Source organism: Crocuta crocuta, unplaced genomic scaffold (genome assembly GCF_008692635.1).
Source record: "Crocuta crocuta isolate KB4526 unplaced genomic scaffold, BGI_CrCroc_1.0 scaffold279, whole genome shotgun sequence".
Taxonomy (NCBI): domain Eukaryota; kingdom Metazoa; phylum Chordata; class Mammalia; order Carnivora; family Hyaenidae; genus Crocuta; species Crocuta crocuta.
The window spans coordinates 7,307,020-7,328,616 of record NW_027551570.1 but is presented as its reverse complement, the minus strand read 5'-3'; the positions used below and the strand labels follow the sequence as shown (position 1 = coordinate 7,328,616).

Sequence of the window (21,597 nt, the reverse complement as noted above, 5' to 3'; positions counted from 1 at the left end):
TTCTGATAGCCTGAATTTAACTAGAATAAAGGTCCCATTAAGGTTTACTGCTGTGCCACTACACTGGTGACATCTGGCTGGCAGTAAATATTTCTTAAATGAATGGCTCTGCTGTTTATTATGTCCTTTCCATCCCATACAAATAATTTTCTCCAAAACTATACACTAGGCCATAAATAAGACTAACTAGTAAAATAGTTCATCCACTGTGAATCTATTTATACACTGAATTTCTTTTCCCGTTGAACTGCCTGGAGATGGGTGCAGAAAAAGATGCGAAAAGATTCTCTGATGTGCACTCATGAAACAAAACTTACATTATGGTTTGGAAATCATCATCCACAAGGATCATGTCTGCCGCCTCTTTGCAAACATCAGTGCCAGTCTGACCCATTGCAACTCCAATGTCCGCAGCCTTCAGGGCAACTGCATCATTGACTCCATCTCCTGTCATGGCTACAACCGAGCCGTTCTTCTGTAGAGACTGGAGTGGAGAGTGGGGGGAGTTCTGATAAAAATGTTGCCTCCACAAAGATAAAGGGATAAACAACTCCTCTCTGTTTTACTCATATAATAAAGATTGGAAATACTACAGACCACCAATTTTTCAACAAACTTCAATATATGGAGGTGTTAAGATAAAGTATTGAAAAAGCTGTTATTATTGGTCTCATGTGTGAGAACCATGTCTAAAGTCTGATCTAGAGTGAATTCTACAGTGGCTCTCAGGGGCAATTTTGGCTTGTAGAGGACATTTGGCAATGTCTGGAGATATTTTTTATTATCATGACTGGATGCTACTGGCATCTAGAAGGTAGGGGTCAGGGTTGCTGCTAAATATCCTACAATGGACAGGATAGGCCCTCACAACAAAGAATCCACTCCAAAATGTCAATAGTGTGAAGGCTGAGAAACTCTGAACTAGTACAATGGAGGGCTATTGTGATTAACTAATGGATACTATGTCAGTTGCTTTGTATATATTTGCTGATTAATATAAATAACCATAAGCTTTTAAATATTGTTCCCTCTTAATATTTCCTTTTCTTGCTCTGTTTATACAGTTTCTAAGTAATTACTGCTAATTATACTGGGATGATCTGGCTATGGACTCCTGTCAGAACATATGTCTACAATGGTCAATTGTTTAAAGAAGGTTGTACTTGCAGGTATTTCATTAAAGTTTTCTTCTACATCTTCCTTTGCTAATTAAATTCTCTATTAATGCTTCCATTTCAAGCTCTAAAAAAACAAAATCACCTCTTTTGCTTTATAATATCTCTGACTTTAATGCTCTATCAACATTCCTAGTAATGCAAACAAAATGAAAGACAAAAAGTAGCATTTTGGAGATAGCAATAAAACAACTGGATTCTTAGAGACCCACCTTAATAATTTTCATCTTGTGCCTTGGACTAGCTCTGTAAAATACTGCAACCTGTAAAAATACAGGATACACTAAAAATTTTCAATGTTAAGAAATATCAGAATAATTCATTCACTTATAACCATGATTTTTAAAATTATCTATTTAAACTGTATTTATCTTGCCAGAGATCACGTTTAAGCAATACGTCATGTCTGTTAAGACACTCATTTGACATGATCATTTCAAACTTTACCAATGGTACCACAGGAAATACACAATCTAAACAATTTATCCAATTTAACCCATTATGTTTGAAGTCTAAAGAGACACAGCCTTATATTCTTGAAATGTTTCCGAGACAGAGAAGGAAAGAGCTGTCTTCCATATGTTTCTTCATTGCACTGGCAAACAACACAAGTGGCCTTTCCCCTTCGTTCTGTCTTCAGGAAGGATAAAGAACAGTTGCTTCTCAATGTGTCCAGGGCCTTTGTTGTTGTTGCTGTTTTGTTATTATTCTTGTTTAAAGTGTCAAGTGTCGGGGCTCCTGGGTGGTTCAGTGGGTTAAGGATCCTACTTCAGCTCAGGTCATGATCTCACGGTTCATGAGTTCGAGCCCTGCGTCCGGCTCGGTGTTGACAGCTCAGAGCCTGGAGCCTGGTTCAGATTTTGTGTCTCCCTTCCTCTCTGCCCCTCCTCTGCTCACCCTCTGCCTCTCTCTCAAAAAATAAACAAACATTTAAAAAAGTAATAAAAAATAAAGTGTCAAGTGTCTGCTCATTCTCCCTATTCATTTTAATTCTTTAGGTTCTTTTTCACTGTATCTCCAAGTTTATATGATCTTATCCCTCCACACCATGCATTTAATTCCCTTTTCTGATCCCACCTCCTGGTCTCCTGAAACCCCTTCACTGTGCCCCAAAGGCAGGCATCAACAACATCCCCTGCATCCTCCACTTTTGCACATTGCTCTAACCAAATTTTTCACAAAACAAGGTCATCCCTACAGTACCACCAGGAGAGCCTACACAGGGGTAGGTGTCTTTTATTCCCCCTTCTTTATTTGTAAAATCTCAGTGTTGAATGTCTGAGGACGCTATACTTCCTACTAACTGCAGGCATTCAATGCTCCAGGTGGCTCCCCCACGTTTCACAAAATATTTTTCAGATTTTTTTTAACGAATATAATGTTGTATTCATTTCACGTGTACAACACAGTGATTCAACAATTCTATACATTACATAATGCTCACCATAAGAGTAGTTACCATCTATCACCATACACTATAATAATACTACGGACTATATTCCTTACACCGTATTTTTCATCCCTATGACTTAAGGAACTTCTGCCTCACTGTCACTCTTCCCAGCAACACTTCTAAGTCACAGTGATTTTAATATCTACAAAATATATCATTTTTCTCCCTACTGTCCTAGAGGATTAGTTCATACTAAGTTTTCTCTCTTTATACTTCCAATTTATCATCATCTCCAACCCTAGGCTCTGCTGACAACTCTGCTTCCCACTTCAAAGAAAACAGAATGAGAAGAGAACTTCCATAATTCCCACCATCCAACATTTGTATCCAGGCACTATCCTTTCCTTCTCTCCTTTTATTATAGATGAACTAACTGAATATGTTCCTATTACACAGGTCACATATTCTGCCTTCTGACCTATTTAAAGATCATTGCTCCATAAATTCTCCCCCCTCCTTATATCACTGCATCCTCATCATTATCATCAGTATGCAAACATGCTGTTATTTCATCCATTTAAATAAAAACAAAACCAAAAACTTCCCTTCCTATTTTGTACACGACCCTACATTTTCCTTTTTCTTTATAGCAAAACTCTTCATAGCAAAGACGTACTTGCTGTCTCCCATCTTCCCTCTTCTCACGCTCTCCTGACTCCATCCCAGTTGGGCCGCTGCCCCTATCAATGCCCTGAAACCCCTGCTGAAGACGATCAAAGACCTCCTGCCTTGCTAACACCAGTGGTCATTTCTTTTCTGAGAAGCTCTCAGCAGCACACTAACATAGAGAGCAATTCCTTCCTCCTGAAACACTTTCTGCTCTTGGCTTCCATGACCACCTTTACTCTCCTGGTCTTCCTCCTACCTTTCTGGCTGCCCCTCTTTTGCAGGATCTTCCGGATCTCCCTGAAGTCTGAATTCTGGAATATTCCAGGACTTAGTTCTTGGATTCCTCTCTATAAGAGGTCTAAGAATCCTCATCTGTCCCTAGGTGATCTCATCCAGCTTTAGAGATTTAGATTTTATTTATTTTTATGAATTTTTGTCTTCAGCCCCAATATCTTTTCTAAAATCCAGACCAATGAAATTAATCCACTCACCTATTTCACATTTCCTCTCGGATGTCCCATCTAAGACTTAAAAACATCACAAACGGAACCCCTGCTTTTCCCGAAATACATGCTCCTTCATATCCTCTATTAATGGCAAGTATATCCTTCTACTAGTTGCTCAGGCTCTAAATTTTGGGAGCCATCCTCAATTCCTTCTTTTCTCTCACATACCACAAGCAGTTTAACAGCAAAGTCTACTGGCTCCATCCTCAAATAAATCCAAAATTCAACCTCCTTACTCTAAACCCATTGCCAATACTCCGGGCCAGTATCTGAACTGACTTCTTATTTCTGCCCTTGCCTCCTGCAGTCTCTGCTCAATGCTAGAGACCAGAGTGAAACTGCTAAAACAGAAGTCAGATCATATCTTCTGCTCAAAACCTTCCAGTGATTTCCTGTCTCCTTCAGAATGAAAGCCAAAGCCCATTAGTATCGACCCCTTTCTCCTCATTAGTCTTTTTTCACCTGAACTACACCTACACTGGCCTTCCCGATGTTCCTTAAACACACCATGCACACTCACCTCAAGGTCTTTGCACTTGTGTTCCCTCGTCTGGAATGCTCTTTCCTCAGATATTACATGGCCTGCCCCTTTGTCAAGCAGTTTCTCAGCAATAAGGTCTTTCCTGGTCATGTTTTCTAAAAATTTCAATTTGCCTCTTGAATCTTTCCACTCTCTCCTCCCTGCTTTTGTTGGTGCTCTTTACCACTTACCTGACATAATGTATATACTTACTTATCTTAGACTATAAGCTCCACGAAGGCAGTCCTCTATCAGTACATATAAAATGAAAAAATCACTGAGTCACTCTTAGTACCATCATCTAGACTGAACCCAGTTTCTCTCCCAATTTTAATAAAGGTCTAAAACCAACCAGGACTGTTTTCTTAGGCAAAAGACTCAATTTAACAGTAACATCAAATTACTACTTATGCCTAGGTCCCTGAAGTACCATGAATCACATAATTCATATTTGGAGAACATATTTCTTTTTTAAAAAGTTCAAAAATCCCTTCAGACTCTTTAGTGTGTCTTTATTTTAATTTTTTTTACATTTATTTATTTTTGAGAGACAGAGACAAGTGGGGGAGGGGCAGACACAATGAGAAACAGAATCTGAAGTATGCTCTAGGCTCTGAGCTGTCAGCACAGAGCTCGACGCAGGGCTCAAACTCACAAACTGAGATCATGACCTGAGCCGAAGTTGGACGCTTAACCAACTGAGCCACTGAGGCACACCTTTAGTGTGTCTTTAAAAAGGACTAAGGGTACATCTGTATTGAAAGTATACTGGTTACCTTCTAAGTGAAAATTCAATACTACTGCAGAGATTAATCATGTAGCACACAAGAAGGAAATACAAGAGTGTTCAGCAAAGACTGCAGATTTTACAGAATGTTTAAATAAAAGGCTAATTACCAATACTCAGGTTGAACAGAGTAAAATTCTGCCTTTGTTCCACTGCAAAGCATTTGAACCATCGCAAATCATTCCATTATAGCCAATCTGGGTTATCATCGACAATGGCAGCAAAGAGGACATGCCAACCGTCAGAAAGAAAGCATACTTCTTTTGCACAGTAATAAACTACCTGACATGCATCCGGTATGCCTACGACCTGATATAAGATTGCAGCATTTCAAAGGTTTGATGGCAACTCAAAAATAAGAGCAGCAGTTCTGAGACCAAGCAGATTTCACTGAAAGCTCAGTTGGTGTTCTGCATGTGGTACAGAGGAAAATTTATTCTTAAAGCACCAGAAGAGCAGGTCAATATTTTAGTTGACTAAAAACACTAAATTTAGTGACTCAAAATTATGGCCTAAAGAAATTAGATTCAAATTTCTGGGTTTTTATTGAAGTTTAATTATTTTTGAGAGAGAGAGACAGAGTTCTAGCAGGGGAGGAGCAGATAAAGGGAGACACACAATCAGAAGAAGGCTCCAGGCTCTGAGCTGTCAGCACAGAGCCTGACGCGGGGCTTGAACCCACAAACTAAGATCATGACCTGAGCCAAAGTCAGACACTCAATTGACTGAGCCACCGAGGTGCCCCAAGAAATTAGATTTAAAACAAAACACAGAAGGGTCTAAAGAATGAGCTACATCACTATATCACAGAGCTAGGATAAACCTGGGGCTAACTGAATTTCTTCTATTCATAATCTTTTCACCTTTATGTCTATTTCTCTACCTAGAAAAAAAAAAACAATTTACTGACTAAATGTAAAAGCACACAATAAAATTGTGTACTTTAGAAGCAAGAGGGAGAAAGATTGGATGAGGACAGGATGGTAAAAGGACAGCAGAAAAAAAGTAGAACTTTGTTTGAAAAGGAACAGGTTTAAGGAATTATATGAGAAAAAAAGGTGAAAATCATCAAAAAGAGGGGGGAAATCTCTGTGGTTTTTTTTTTTCCTCTTCTCTTCTCATGGGTCCTTCTTTGCAGTACCATATTTGGGTTAGCACTCATAGTTCTTTTTTTTTTTAATGTTTACTTACTTATTTGAAGGAGAGAGCAAGCAGGAGAGGGGCAGAGAGAAGAAAGAGAAGGAATCAAAGAATCCCAAGCAGGCTCCACGTTCAGTGCAGAGCCCAATGCAGGTTCAATCTCACAACCATGAGATCATGACCTGAGCAGAAATCAAGAATTGGATGCTTAACCAGCTGAACCACCCAGGAGCCCCATCACTCACAGTTCTTTTGATCAACATTAACAGACAAGGGTGCTAGGAAAGAAAAGGAAGTTAATAAGAATACAGGAGAATATGAAAGGAGAAATTAATGAAAAATATTCCTGGCATTAAAATGACCTGCCNGTGTAGCAACATGGATGGACCTTGAGGGTGTTATGCTGAGCAAAATAAGTGAGGCATAAAAGGTCAAATATCCTATGTTTGCACGTATAGGAGGATTGGGAGGAGCTTAACGGAGGACCAAGGGAGAGAAGAAGGGGGGAAATAATGGGGGAGAGGGAGAGAGGCAAACCATGAGAGACTCTTGAATGCTGAGAACAAACTGAGGACTGATGGTTGTGGGGGGGAGGAGGGAGATGGGCATGGAGGAGGGCACTTGTGGGGATGAGCACTGGGTGTTATATGGAAACCAACTTGACAATAAACTATTTGTGTAAAAAAAAAAAAAAATAACCTGCCAAAGTTTCCCCAATCTTCCAGGAACGATATAAAGATACCCGATGAACTTAAGAAAACAAAACAGGTGACTGAAATAAAATATTTACAACCTATCAAAAATCAAACAGCACACAGACTGGGGTTCTATTAAAGGAATTTGGGTAATAGGTTTGGTAGTAATACAAATGACGTTCTGCTACTGAAAAGAAAGAACAGAAGAGGATGTCCACTTCTATCAATGAGAAATATAGAACACACTAGAAGAAATCATAAACAAAAACACTGAGAACTCCAGATGGACTTTATAAACAATTCAACAAAATTGAGTTTCCAAACTATTCTTTAATTGGCTCTAGGTCAAAAGGACAGAGCAATGTTAGATCTGAAATATGAGGCTGAATTATGGAAAGAGAAAGCTAAAAAACATTTTAATAAGGAACAGAATTAATATAATTTAGTACATGTGGGAAAATCTCAGTAAGCTGTCAATTTAGAAGTTTTTTGCTTTTAACACTAATAAAAGAAAGCCATTCAAACTGGTATGAAGTAAAGCATTAGACCAAATATACATGTTGGCTGTAAGAGAGTTCCATAAACATACTATGAAGTGGGGAAGAAAACAAAGTTATAGGATAAGGGCAGTCCACTTAAGCTCAAAGAGCTAAAACAATTCATTAATAATATTTAAAGAAAAGATTTAGGTATTCAAAAGCAATACCTGGAAGGAAGTGCTGTTATTTATGGAATTCCTCCTTAGAGTAGGACGACTTTAAACAATTCAATAAGCTTCTCACAAAGCTTGGGTTTTATATTGTTTTAGTCTCTTTGGAATAGCATCAGGGTATCTGCCATAATTAATGCACAAAAACTCTTATCTTGAAAAGATGTAATTTGCCCAGGCTGGTGGTGTAATTTGTAATTTGCAATTTGCCTCTTCCTTCTCTAAGTACCTTTACGTTGGTTTCCAGAGTTCATTAGCATTTTTATCAGAGAGCCCAGAGAGTAAACCAAGAAAGCAAATAAAATGAAACTTCAAATCTGTCAATTTCACTACTTGTCACCATCTCTGGGAATAGGTTTGGAGGGAAAGGTTGAACAAAAGTCTGTTGGGAAAATGTTTAATTAACTGCAGATTTCACATATATTTACTAATGTACACTCTGTCTCAATACCCCCAGGTAACCTAATACAGAATTTATTCTTTCAGAAATAAATGTCAGGAAGAAACTATCAGGAAAGGACACAAACACACAAAGTCCTGTTCAAATATGGAAACAGCTTCCTCACTAAATGCGAAATAAAGCAAATGCACACAATGCTCCCAGATGCTCTGAAAACAGCATTCAAAGTGACTAGAGCTTGACTAGAGCTTGAGAAAGAAAACAAAGGAGTAAAATAGTGCATTTCTACCAGTTACTGTATCTAAAATCTAACCTAGGGACTTAATGCTACTCTAAGCAGCACAGTTTGTGGAAATATAAGCTAAACCTTTTCAGAGGACAATTCATCAATATGCATTTTATAAATGTGTTGGTCACTGGTCCAAACTTTTCACATGTAGAAATTTATTCTACAGAAATAATCAGAGATAGGCACAAAGTCATGTACAATAATGTTCAATGAATCAGTAAGCAACAGATAACAAAGTCAGAAGTCACACAGACCTGGGCTCCCCAGTCCCAATGCCACCGCTACTGCTCATCAGCTCCGAAATTTCAGATTAGTATCCCAAATTCTCTGGGCCTCAGTTTCCTCATCTGAAAAAATGGGTCTGCCCACCTCTTATAAGATGGCTAGTAGAAGTAAATAGATAATGTACATAATATATGCATTGCCTGGTACATGGTTAATGGTTGCTTACTCTTATTATCCTTGAAGCATTATTTACACTAACAAAAAATAAATGGAAGTTAAAATTTCAACAAAAGAATGATTATATAACCATGTATTTGCTATGTGTTTATACACACACAATATACCCAAGCAAAATATTGGGGATTCATTAAAAACATGTTTTATAATAACTAACATTTGCAGAAATGCTGATGTTAATGGATGTTCACATTTATAACACTATAAAGTTCCAACCAGGTTTTGTTAAAACACATGGGTTGGGGTCTCTGAGTGGCTCAGTTGGTTAAAGTGGCCAACTTCAGCTCAGGTCATGATCTCTCAGTCCGTGAGTTTGAGCCCTGCGTCAGGCTCTGTGCTGACAGCTTAGAACCTGAGCCTGCTTTAGATTCTGTGTCTCCCTCTCTCTCTGCCTCTCCCCTGCTTGTTCCCTGTCTGTCTCTCTCTCTCTCTCTCAAATTAAATGAACATTAAAAAAAAAAGACCTGGGTTAACTTATTTTATTATTTTGGATGCTCTGCACAACCTTTGAATATCTGGACTGTTTTACAGGTAGTTTCCATTTTGGCTCTTTTCTAGGTTTACAGTTTTTCTATAATAAACATATACTACTAATAAATAAATTTTCTAATCAGAAAACTGTATTATAAAAAGCTTTAAGATGTGGATGTAACTGAAGAAAATTCAGTGCTCTAAATATATAACTTGCAGTTCTGAGTGTAAAATAAGAAGGTAGCACATTTTATTACTGACAACAAATAAGTAGAATATGACTAACAAAATAAATTTCAGAAGCTAAGCACTTATTTTCAAGGATACATAAATATATGTGCATAAATAGGTTGAATAACCACGAGAACAGGAAATCTACCGCCTATCTCTTATGGGGTCCTTCCTACAGGACTTGTGTGCCCACAAATCAGGCTTTGAAGTCCCCTAGAAAGCATCCTAAGATAATAAAATAATCATACACTTGAAGGCTCTGAAGAAGTTACTGTGTTATAGAAGAGGAGATACTTTTCCTATAAACACTTTGTTAGAAAAGCATTACAATCAACGTTAAAAAGACATTTCAAAGAAAAAAAGCAGTCTTTTCCCCCAATTTATTTAAACTAAAAGAAAAAAAGACAGTCTTTTCAACAAATGGTGCTGAACAACTGAACATCCATCTGCAAAAAATTGAACCTTAACCCATTTCTCACAACATCCACAAAAATTCAAAATGGATCACAGACATTAGTGTAAAATCTAAAAATGTAAGACTTTTGGAAGACAATATAGGTAAAATAAAATTTTTGTGACATTGGGTTAGGCAGAGTATTCTTAGAGAAGACATCAAAATCATGATCCATAAAAGAAAAATAACATAAACTAGACTTCATCACAGTTTGAAACCTCTGCTCTCTGAAAGAGTGTTAAAAGAATAAAAAAAAAAAAAAAAAGCCACAGACTAGGAAAAAATATTTCAAGTCAAATCTGATAAAGGACTTGTATCTATAATATATAAATAACTCTCAAATTCAGTAAGAAAACAGTCACAATTTTTAAAAAATAAGCAAAGCAGGCACTTCACTAAACAAGGGATATAACGGCAAATAAGCACATGAAAAGATACTCAACATCATTAATTGTGAGGGAAATGCAAATTAAAACAACAAGAAGATACTACTATAAACCTATCAGAATGGGGTGCGGGGGAACTAACAATCCCATGTACTGGAGAGGATGCAGAGCAATCAAAACTAGAAAACATTGCTAGCGGGAATGCAAAATAATAAAGCCACCTTAAAAACAACTTTGCAGTTTCTTACAAGGTTAAGCATATATTAACCACGTGACCCAGCAACAACTCTTAGGTATTTATCCATGAGAAATGAACATTTATTTTCATACAAAGCTCTAAACACAAATGTTTATAGTAGTTTTATTCATAATCAACAAAAACTGGAAATAATACAAATGTCTTTAAACCAGTCAACAAGTAACACTTCCTCAAACACTGGAATACTACTCAGCAATTAAAAGAAGAACAAACTAGTAATACATACAACCAGCATGGATAAATCTCAAAGCATTATGCTAAATGGAAGAAGAGATTCAAAGCCTCATACTATAGGATTCTATTTTTAGACTATTCTGGAAAAGGCAAAACTATATGAACAGAAAACAAATCAGTGGTTGCCAAGTGCTAAAAGTAGAGAGAGGAGTTGACTATAAAAAGGCACAAGAGAATTTGGGGGTATAATGGAACTGTTCTATATCTTGATTGTGGCTGGTTGCAAGATGCATGCATTTGCATTTCTCAAAACTTAGAACTGTACGTTAAAAAGGGGAAATTCTACTACATGTAAATGATACCTCATTTTTTAAAAAAGCATTAAATACTCATTCTACAATTAAATCAAAAGGGTAAGAAATACAAAGTAATGGTCTCTCTCAACTCTGTACTTTTTACATACAATACAGCCACTTAACTTTCATAGTACTTACTCAGAAAAAAGCTAGTTCCTGCTAGTTAACAAATGTGTGCTGGTATTCATAATGATCATAAATACTCTCAATACATCATAAATATTCTCAATGATAAAGCTGACTTCAATAATAAGATTTAATTTCAGGATGTGTTTCAATAAATTTGGTGGTCCTGTCTCCACTGTTCCCAAACAGTAGAAACATTAACACTTAGAATATGGTTTTTCCACCTAAAAGGTGGCCTACCTTTGGTACTATTTGTGAAAGCTGCTGGACATCCATTGCATCTATTTCTTCTCCTGAGACTGACTGGGAAGTTTTGGAATACAATCCTAGACGACTGGCTAAAGTAAAATGGGAGAGAAAACATAATTGGACACATTAGTTTTGATTGGGGCTCCTGGGTGGCTCAGTCAGTTGAGCATCCAACTCTTTTTTTTTTTTTTTATAGTTTATTTATTTTTGAAACACAGAGAGACAGTGCACAAGTGGGGAAGGGTCAGAGAGAGAGGGAGACACAGAATCTGAAACAGGCTCCAGGCTCTGAGCTGTCAACACAGAGCTCGACATGAGGCTCGAACCCATGAACCATGAGATCATGACCTGAGCTGAAATCGGACGCTTAACCGACTGAGCCACCCAGGCGCCACAAGCATCCAACTCTTGATTTTAGCTCAGGCCGTGGTCCCAGGGCCATGGAGTCAAGCTTGTGTCTGGCTCCATGCTCAGCATGGAGCCTGCTTGGGATTTTCTCTCCCTCTGCCCTTCTTCCTCCACTTACGCTCTTGTGTGCTCTCTCTCTCTAAAATAAAAAACAAAACAAAAAATTAGCTTTGCTTGTTAGGCTATTCAACATAATGCTCACTTAATATGACTTGTTATCCATTCTCTTTTTAGGTATAAAATGTCTTTATATCAAGGGATCATAAGACAAATTACTAGTAAGGCAAACCTATATGAATTAAGGTTTTCTGTTTTATTTTTGTTTATATTTAATAAAGAATTTTCACTATTTAACTTACCATACTTAAGAAATGAAACAATGCCAATAGGTTTTGCTTAGCAACTCAATTTTTAAAAAATTTTTTAAGTTCATCTATTCATTTTGAGAGAGAGAGAGAGAGAGAGAGAATGGATCCCAAGGAAGTTCCATGCTGTCAATGTAGAGCCGGATGAGGGGCTTGCACACATGAACTCTGAGATTGAGATCATGACCAGGGCCAAAGTAAAGAGGCAGATGTTTAACCAACTGAACCACCCAAGAGCCCTGACAGCTCAATTTTAATATAGATCTGAATGCATTTTAAGTATCCAAAGCCAGACAAAATAGTGGTGGATTTGTGATAATCATGTAGTTATATATAAACGAAATTAATGTTAAGTTTTTCTAGGTATAACGTTCCCTACAATGTTATGTTTCTGGTGACATATTCTTCTTAGATAGCATAAAGTATGAAAATCCTATACTAGGCTCTTGTCATATTAATAAAATCAGAATTAATGGACTTAGCAACCTGATTAAATTTATCAGTATGAATTATAGTTTACAAACTCCAGAAGATTAACTTTCAGTGTCCTTTTTTTTACTATTACTTCTTAAGATAATCTAAAATGGCATGCAAACAACATAAGCATATACATGATGTAATTAACAGAAATATAAACACAAGCTATTTTCTTTCAAATTAGGTACACGTCAAAGTCTGCTTGAAAATTATCCTCAAGTTGAAAAGGAAAACTAAATTTCATGTTTCCTTTCATGTGCATAATCCACTGCTTTTATCCACAACACAGTGAACTATAAGATTAAAAATAATCAACTATTCTTTTGTGAATAAAATACATGTGTGATTTCCTAACAGTTTAGCTATGTATTCTCAATTAATAGCATTATTTTTTAACCTAAAATAAAGTTTTGCCCACAATTTTATATAGAATATGAGCAAATAAAAGATTGCATTTTAATTGTATAATATCAATATTACAGGTACATGCTTCATATCTAATGGCTCACAAAGCTATGTGCACTGCAGTTAATTTCAGAAAAACTATTTAAAAAAGAAAAGGAAGCAGCCTTGTTATACCGATTGCAACTGCAGTCTCCTGTGAATCTCCAGTAATCATTTTTATCGACACTCCTGAGGCAATGAGTGTTGTGACAGCTTCTTTCACACCAGTTCTGGGAGGATCAATGATTCCCACCAGGCCAAGAAATGTCAGCTGTCCCAGTTCCGGACCAGAAGCGAAAGCAAGAACTTGGGAAATAATAAAATCCAAAAAAGGAAATGTGAGTCCAGAGGATTACAATTTACTTGACAAAAGCTAGAGAAAAATCACTTAAGACTGTAATCTCATAGTAGTTATTATATAATCATTAAATAACCAAATTATTACATTTTAAAATATTAGTTTAATGGTTCTAGATAATGGGGTTGCTTTAAGCTGTTAAAAATTAAAAGAAATCAGACTCAAGACTTGTTTAGTAGAGATGGCAAGTAAGAAGTGAAAACAAATGTTGTTATGAAGTGACTACATGTAGTTCCTCTAAATATCAACTATTAAATCTTTAGAAAATATAATTAGTTATTTGGAGAAACTATGGGTTTGTTGAGCTTTGAAAATCAGTTTTAAACAGAGACCTCAGAAGGGAGTTGCAACTGATGTATCTTCATCTTCCCATTTTATAGTTCTCCAGAACTACTGAAGAACTTGGAGGAAGACTTATTAATTAATTATATATAACATGTAACAATTTCATACATGACAAATCTTAGGAGGTTAATTTAATCTGTAAAGTGACTGTAAAACCACTAATAACACTAGTTTGATTTCTCCCACTCTTTTCATAACATTGATAGGTGTTTCTTATTTGTAACGTTGTTCTCTAAGAATATCTAAATAACACCACCATATCATTATTTGGGTCATCCTGGGGCACTTAAGATGTCCCCAACTACAAACTACTATTAATTTCCAAAGATCATTTAGCTTATTCTCAGAATTCTGGAACTTCTGGTAACTACCTTACGAGCCAAAGGGATGTGTCTCCATCTGGAATATTATTAGACTGAACAATTTACAGAGGAAAAAAACACAAAAAAGCACACTAGTTAAACATATGTATGTATCTCATGGGGAAATTGAAAAGTTATAACCAAGATCACAGACAGTATCCATTCTTATTTAAGCAGAAGGTTTAAAGGATTAGATATATTTGGAAAACCAAGGTTAGAGGAAAATGACTTCTATTTTTCCGATGTCAGAGTCATATACCTAACTATTTAGGGAGATGTGAACCCCAAAGGCTTTCACCCTGGAGACAATGAGCCTCCTGACAGTCCCTGGTGTTGGAACAGAGGCAGATGACAACAGACAGGGACAGTAAGTACCAATTCATGTGTCAGCAAACCCTAAGAAAGAGAGATCAGCTCCTGGCACTCTCAGTGGAAGGGTGGTATTAAATATTACCACCTAATGTTAATATCCTGTATTTACTTGTTTGCTTCCTTAACACAAATGAAGATCTACTGCTGCTGTTCAGGACAAGAATAGGTAGACAATTTTTTATGTGCAGGGGCCCCGACTAAAACATAAAAACAAAACAGACTCTAATTTCAAAATTAAGAACCACATGTACTTAAGAAACTTAACTTTTATAAGATGTAACCTAAGTATATATCAAGTTAAATTTGAAATCTTTCTATTCCCCTTACGGTAATTTCAGAGAAAGGAGGAAAGTGTAGCTTAAGCACAGGAAAAGACACGAAGCAAGAGACAAATGACCAGAATGTTTCCTAAAGCCCTGTGAAACAGAGATTTTTCTCCTCTGCCAACTCTGATCTATTTCACAATGTTACAACACCAAACCACACATATACAAACACAAACCTCCATAATCCTTCAGATGAAAAGAGTCAAAATAAAAACATGTGAAACCTCTGAAACTTCTTTAGGGTCCCTAAATCCAAGACAACTTTGGACCCTCTTGCTAACAGTAACAAAACTCTGCCTTCAAAGCCACAAGAATACCTTTCTAAACCTAGCTTATTTTAAGAGCAGACATCCTGTAGACCTATCCAAATGTTTTATACCCCCAGAGAGCCCTTGCTTAAGTGAGCCATGAATAAGAGGAATATTTTTTACATTAAGTTGCTTCCTCCTCCCAGGATTACACTTGACTTCTATTTTGTAAAAACAGTAAGACTAAGGAGGCCCACTCTTCCAATTTCCTTGAAAGACACTACAAGGCAGAAGACTATTGAGAAGGTGAAAACCAGGTATGGCCCCAAGCCCTGACTCTTCAATCCTACGCATGCTCTCCCTAGGAGAAATGACCTAATGTGTGTGTGTGCATAGCAGACCCTCTTTCCCCATCACTGTTCAGTCAGCAACGTGGACATAAAGCAGAATCTGGGCACTTCTTTACCTCTCTGGTGAACGGCAAGGGAAGAAGGTCAGCAGAAGAGGAATAAGTAACAATCACCAGAGTTTAAAGGACAAATCAGAGACTTAAAACTTTAATATTTAGTAAAATATTTTAGTATACAGTAAAAAATAAGACAGTTAAAATGACAAAATAAGAAGGGAGTAATATCACTTTACCTTCCTCCATTTCTCTTCTCACAAGACAAGTTTGTCAAAACTAAAATTTCCATCACCTACTCAGAGACCACTGCAGGTCTGTAAGAATTAGAAATTTCATATTTTGCTACATTCCCAACATCCCAAGTTTTGGGGACCAAATAGCCAACTAAACCCTAAAACTTCAGAAAGCACAGAGTTCTATAAACCCTGGAATAGAACTGGACAGCTCAGATTGGAAGCATAAATTCATCTACAATTAAAAGAAGGTTTCACTGGGGTAGGGGGTAGGGGATGGGAATGGGTCAAATAGTAGAATGGGCACAAACTTTCATTTATAAAATAAAAAAGTCATGAGGATGAAAAGTATTGCAGAGGGAATATAGTCAATAACACTGTAATAACGTTACATGGTGACAAATAGTAACCATACTTATTGTGGTGAGCAGAGCACAATGTATAGACTTGTCAAATCAACATGTTGTACATATGAAACATAACATTGTATATCTACTTTAAAATAAAGTAAAATAAAATAAAATAAGTTACTTTTCCACCCTAAGGAACTATGTTAAATAGCCTTACCTCTGAGCCCTGCAGAGCCCATTCGTGCTTTCTCCTGTTGGTACAGATCTCTTTGCTGCTGGGTAAGTGCCAACATCTGCCCTTTGCTGTAGTATGTAGTACAATACTTAATGACCTGTTCATAAGCTCCCTTCATAAAACAAATCTCTGGTCCATCCTAAGAAGAAAAAACACCGCAACTAAATTCAAGTTAATTTCAACTTGTACATATCTGCCATTGGAGTCAATACATGGCATGCAGTTCTCATAATCCCCAGGAAAGTTACTCAAGTCTAAGGCTTTGAGTGGCACTTGAACTCTGAAGATTAAAAGTTCATATGTGGAAGCTTTCTTTACCCTCCAGAGGAAATAGCATCTACTCCCCACCCACCCTCACCTCCACACACTGAAGGCAATGCTACCCTAAGATTAGGCACCCTGTAAGATTTCCAGAGGGCCTTACAACCTAACAAGAAAAGGAAAGGGATCTATCATCAGCCCACAAGCAGCAGTTAAGACTTTCCATCAGCTGCTATTATATGCACATATGTATGTGATCCCATTTAATTCTCACAACTACCTTGTAATTATGGGTATTATCAGAACCTTTTACTTTTTACCCTAGCAAAGAATTACACAAAAGCTTATAATGAAAAACTACAGTCACCTGCCCAAACTTTCTCACCTTTAGTCCCACTCCACAGAGACAAACCAATTTTAACTCTTTTAGCTGTGTTCCTTCATACTTAACTCCTTGTTCTTAAATACATTTACACTGCCACTTTTTCGCTGATCAATTTTATACACTGTCCACTGTGACAGGTGACAGTTTGTCCACCCTACTATCTATTCCTCCTCTCCTCACTGTTACAATATAGTTAAAGCCAACGTTGCCAGTATTCTGTTTACTTTAGGGTTTCCCACTGCTGAGCCACGGAAAAGAACTAAAACAGTTCACAAACACCCACTTCTTGCAAGCACATGACAGGAATGTATTTCTCTGCACTTCTCTCCCACTTTGAAGTCAGACGTGACTTGCTTTGACCAATAAACATGAACAGTATGGAATCACTGGCAAATGGAAACAACGTGCCATTCCTCTGGCCCTGCTAGGACAGTGACAGTGTGTGCTCACACTGAGACTGAGCTCCCATCTGCCTGGGTTCCCAAGTAATTCCTGAGCAGGTATTAGGAGGTAAGGAGGCAACAGGAAGGTATGATGCTGTTTCCATTAAAGCAAATATTTTTCTTTTCCTATTTAATTAACTTTCTTTTAAAAAGTTAATAGCTTCCTTCTATTTGCTTAGTTTTATTTATACCTATTTTTATTCCCAAACTCTTCCATGCAATATAAAGTCCTTCTCAATGATATTTTTCATATGATTAGAAAGCAGGTAAACTATTCCTTCCACATTATTACCGAAGACCTCCTTCTTGGATATTGTTCTCCTTTCTAGTTTGAGATGGCCAATTTCTAGGCCTGCCACATAACTGGGATGCAGGAACTTCCCTTTTCTTCTGTCCTGGGGATTCTTTGTACCCTTCTGGTAACACCTCACTGGGTTCTAGGTCTTCATTTTCCTTAGTTAAGTGTTTTCTCTTGAAATAACATACCTGTAAGTATCTAAGAAAAGGTATGTGGGATATACCTTTTGAGACTTGGAATATCTGAAAACATTTTTATCCCATCACCACATCTTTTAAGTTCAGTTGAGAATATATTTCCTCTCAATTTGAAGACATTCCTCTATTATCTTCTAGCCTCCAGAGTCCAATGTTACCTTTGAAAAGTCTAAAGAAGCTACTTTAATTCCTAAACCTTTATAGATATTCTCTCCCTTTCCTCCTCTCTGGTCCCCAAAACCAATGGAAGCTTTAGAATTCTCCTGAAGTGTCCTCAAATTTCTTCATTATGGGCATTGTTGTGTTTATCCCTTCACCCCACTCTTGTTTAGTGTAACTCATTGTGCTGAGCAGCTGGTGAGTAATTTTATTCTGGAAGCTGAGGTCCTTCCTCTGGAAAATATTTGGTGTTATTTGATAAAATCTTCCCATTTTCTGTTCTCTATTACCACTATGTTGGCTTTCTTATTTATTTTCTGATTTTTATACCTTATCTTTATATTATTATTATTATTTATATTAAGCACCTCTTTGACTTTTTGTACCACTTTCTGATAGACTTTATTTTCAAAACATTCTATTTAAAGGTATATTTTGTTGTCATTTTCTAGGGTCTTTGGAAATCTTCTTCAGCATCCAGCATTATCTTTGTTTTGCTGAGAACCCTTTCCCTTTTGGTTTGGTCTGTGTCTTTCATACTGAAGACATATATTTAGCAATCGTTAACTGTCCATTTACTTTAAAACTCAAGAAATTAAAGGTCTAGAAGCTCCATAGGCACTGATAAGGTTTATCAATTGATGGCCCTCGCTGTAGGGTGATGAGATGACCACCAAGAGTCAGTAAGCTCTACCAGTGAACAAAGAGCTTAGGTAAGAATACTCTGGATCACTGGGATCTCCCTGGGACCAGTCAGCTTCCCTGCAACTCTTCAACTTTCTGCCTCAGCGAGTGAGGGTAGGAAGATACCTCCCTACAGACATTCTAAGAAAGTGGAGTTAGGGCCTAGAGGCTTGCCCTTTAGGACAATGACTTGTCCTTAATCACTCTGTTTTCAGTTGTAAGCCTTAATTCTGCCCTCCACTCCTGTCCCAAGATGGGATTTCTGACATTCTACTGGGGTAAAGAAGGGCTAATAGTTGGGCTTCATGAAACAGAAAACATTCTTGGGGGATTTTTACTGGTTCCTCTCTCAGAATTTCAAACTTCTCTCTTGTTTTTAACCTTATGCATCAATCCCCACCTTCAAAGATACCTATCATACTGAGTCTTTTCCATACTTTCTTTTTACATCCTTTACTCATTGGTTATCATCTTGACAGGTTCCAGGGAAAGAATATAAATAAATGTATACTGACATACTCAAATGAAAGTCCTCTTAAGACAAACTATTGAGCTAAAGATAACTGGAGTTATCTTTATATTGGTAAGTCTGCTATTTCTGTACCAGGCTGACCTCTTCTAGATCCTGAGTCACATCAGAGGGTTTGGGTTTTGTTAGTTACACTGGCTGGTTTTATTTTATAAGAGGAACTTTTCAGATTGGCATATGAGAAGAACAATCACACATCTTTCAAACTTATGCCCTGCCGCTACCTATCACCTACTCCCATAACTGAGATCACTTCTTAAACTGTAACATCAATGTACAACTTCTAAAGTACAACTTTGGTGAAGTTAGATCCAAAATTGATGAAATTAAATCATTAAACTTTACATGAGTTACATTATCTTAAAGTACTGAGTGATTATATATAAAGCATAAAGAAAAAGACTTTCCATATAAACTCATATATGTATTCTTGCTATGATCAAGAGCCTCCTGTGGTCCCGGACAACAGCTGAAAATTATTTAACTCTAATGCCATTTTTGAAAGCTTTACGTTACAAGGTTTAAAGGCATTTTATTTTTACAGTTTTATTTATTTACTTGTCTCCCTTCCCAGGAGTTCATAAAAGTTCCTTTAAAGATCAGACAAATCTTTTTTCTCATGAATAGAGTTCCCGGCAGATACCTATTCACAAGTTTAACGTTGGCCAACTTGGCCTTTCTTTTAAAATCAATTATGTTTCCTACTTATTATGGGTGAGAAATTCTCTCACTCATTCCTGTCTACAGAGATGTAATGGCTTCAGATTATTTGCTCTTAGGTGAAATCACATAACCAGTTATTAATTCCTAATAAAGAAAATACTAAAATAACATATTTTTTAAGGACATGGTAAGTTTAAGCATCAAACTGGTAATAGCAGCTATGAGTGACATACTTTGAACTAAGAACTCGTATTACACTAACTTTATAAACATCTCTAAAGCACCCAGGAACAAAGTGGTAGCTTGAAGTATCACTGCATGCATGTCATTTTGCCAGTTTGTAAGCTGGATCGACTAACATAAATTATACGTATTTGGTAGCCATTTTTCCATAAAATAATGTAGTTTTGGTTGTTCTGAAGACAAGGCTTTCCTTCAGTGAAAGAATACTGACTGACACCTGAGAGCAGAAACCTATAATACAGTCATTAAGAACAAAAATGTTGACAGAATCTGATGTCACAAGTTCAAGGACACCAAGACCAGGCTCCAACTCATTTTAAGCTATTTGCTCACACAGCAAAACTGGGTATCCATATGCATGAAATCAAAGGTAACATGAGAGCAACAAGGTTGAGTTACTATGAATTATACACACTTTAAAGAAATGGCCTTTGTAATGCTCAATGATTATTTAAACCTAAAGAGGAACAATGAAAGCAACAGAGTCATCTATGTTCAACAAGATTTAATAAGTACTCTTTACATGGAAGGGTACCTGCTGTGTTCGGTGTACACACTTAACAGCCATCCACTTTTGCTCAGAGCTAAAAGGATATTCAGCTTTTCTGATATAGTCCTGTTGAAGCCCATCAAGACCCATCTGTATGGCACAAAAAGAAAGTTAATTCTCACCAACATGTGACTATTTTTTTCTTTTACAAGAGACAAGGGTCACAACTTACAGCTAGGCTGGCTAGAGATATCTGGAGTATTATTCAAATAATGGTGACAGAACAGCAATGCTCCTTCCATATATGCTGTATTTTCCCGAATGGCAGCAAACATGAACCAGATGAAAGCCTGGGTGTGTACCTAGAATCTAAGGCATGTTACCTGGACAGTATGTAGACCAAATCTTCAACACTGACTATATTAAAATCTCTACTGGCTCAAACTCTGGAAGGAAGCAGGGTACTTGAAAAATAAAGGTACTCAACCGATACGGAGTATGTACTTTTGTAATCAACAAAGGCTTCAGATTCAATTCCTTACTTCCCTGGGATCCAAATCCATCTTTCTTTTTGCTTCCATCTACTTCCTTACACCCTAACACTTGATATTCTACTACTATCAGTGTCATGTAGCTGTTCTCCTTCCCAGTACCCTCTGCATTTTCCTCCAAATTCAAACTACTCAAAAACCTAGCTTATTGCTTTTGTTCTCTCTTTGTTATCTACTGAAATACATTCAGACTTTTCTTCCCGGCTTTCAAAGATCCTCCAGAAACCCACCGTGCAGTCTATTTAACAATCCTGTGGGTTACTCAAACTCCTTTCTTTTCATCCAGGTTACCAATACATAAGCCACCACACAAT

The 21,597-nt window shown here is 37.0% G+C and overlaps 1 protein-coding gene across 1 annotated transcript in view; it reads right to left on the bottom strand.

Annotated features, from left to right (window-relative positions):
* ATP2C1 (ATPase secretory pathway Ca2+ transporting 1) overlaps positions 1–21,597 on the bottom strand; it is a 168,510-nt gene that overhangs the window by 22,886 nt on the left and 124,027 nt on the right. The window contains exons 16-21 of the mRNA XM_077750877.1: positions 20,778–20,882; positions 16,363–16,519; positions 13,281–13,451; positions 11,443–11,540; positions 1,388–1,438; positions 318–484 (exon numbers count right to left, since the gene is read on the bottom strand). Of these exons, the coding sequence (XP_077607003.1) occupies positions 318–484; positions 1,388–1,438; positions 11,443–11,540; positions 13,281–13,451; positions 16,363–16,519; positions 20,778–20,882 (749 nt within the window). The remainder of the gene's footprint in view (positions 1–317; positions 485–1,387; positions 1,439–11,442; positions 11,541–13,280; positions 13,452–16,362; positions 16,520–20,777; positions 20,883–21,597) is intronic.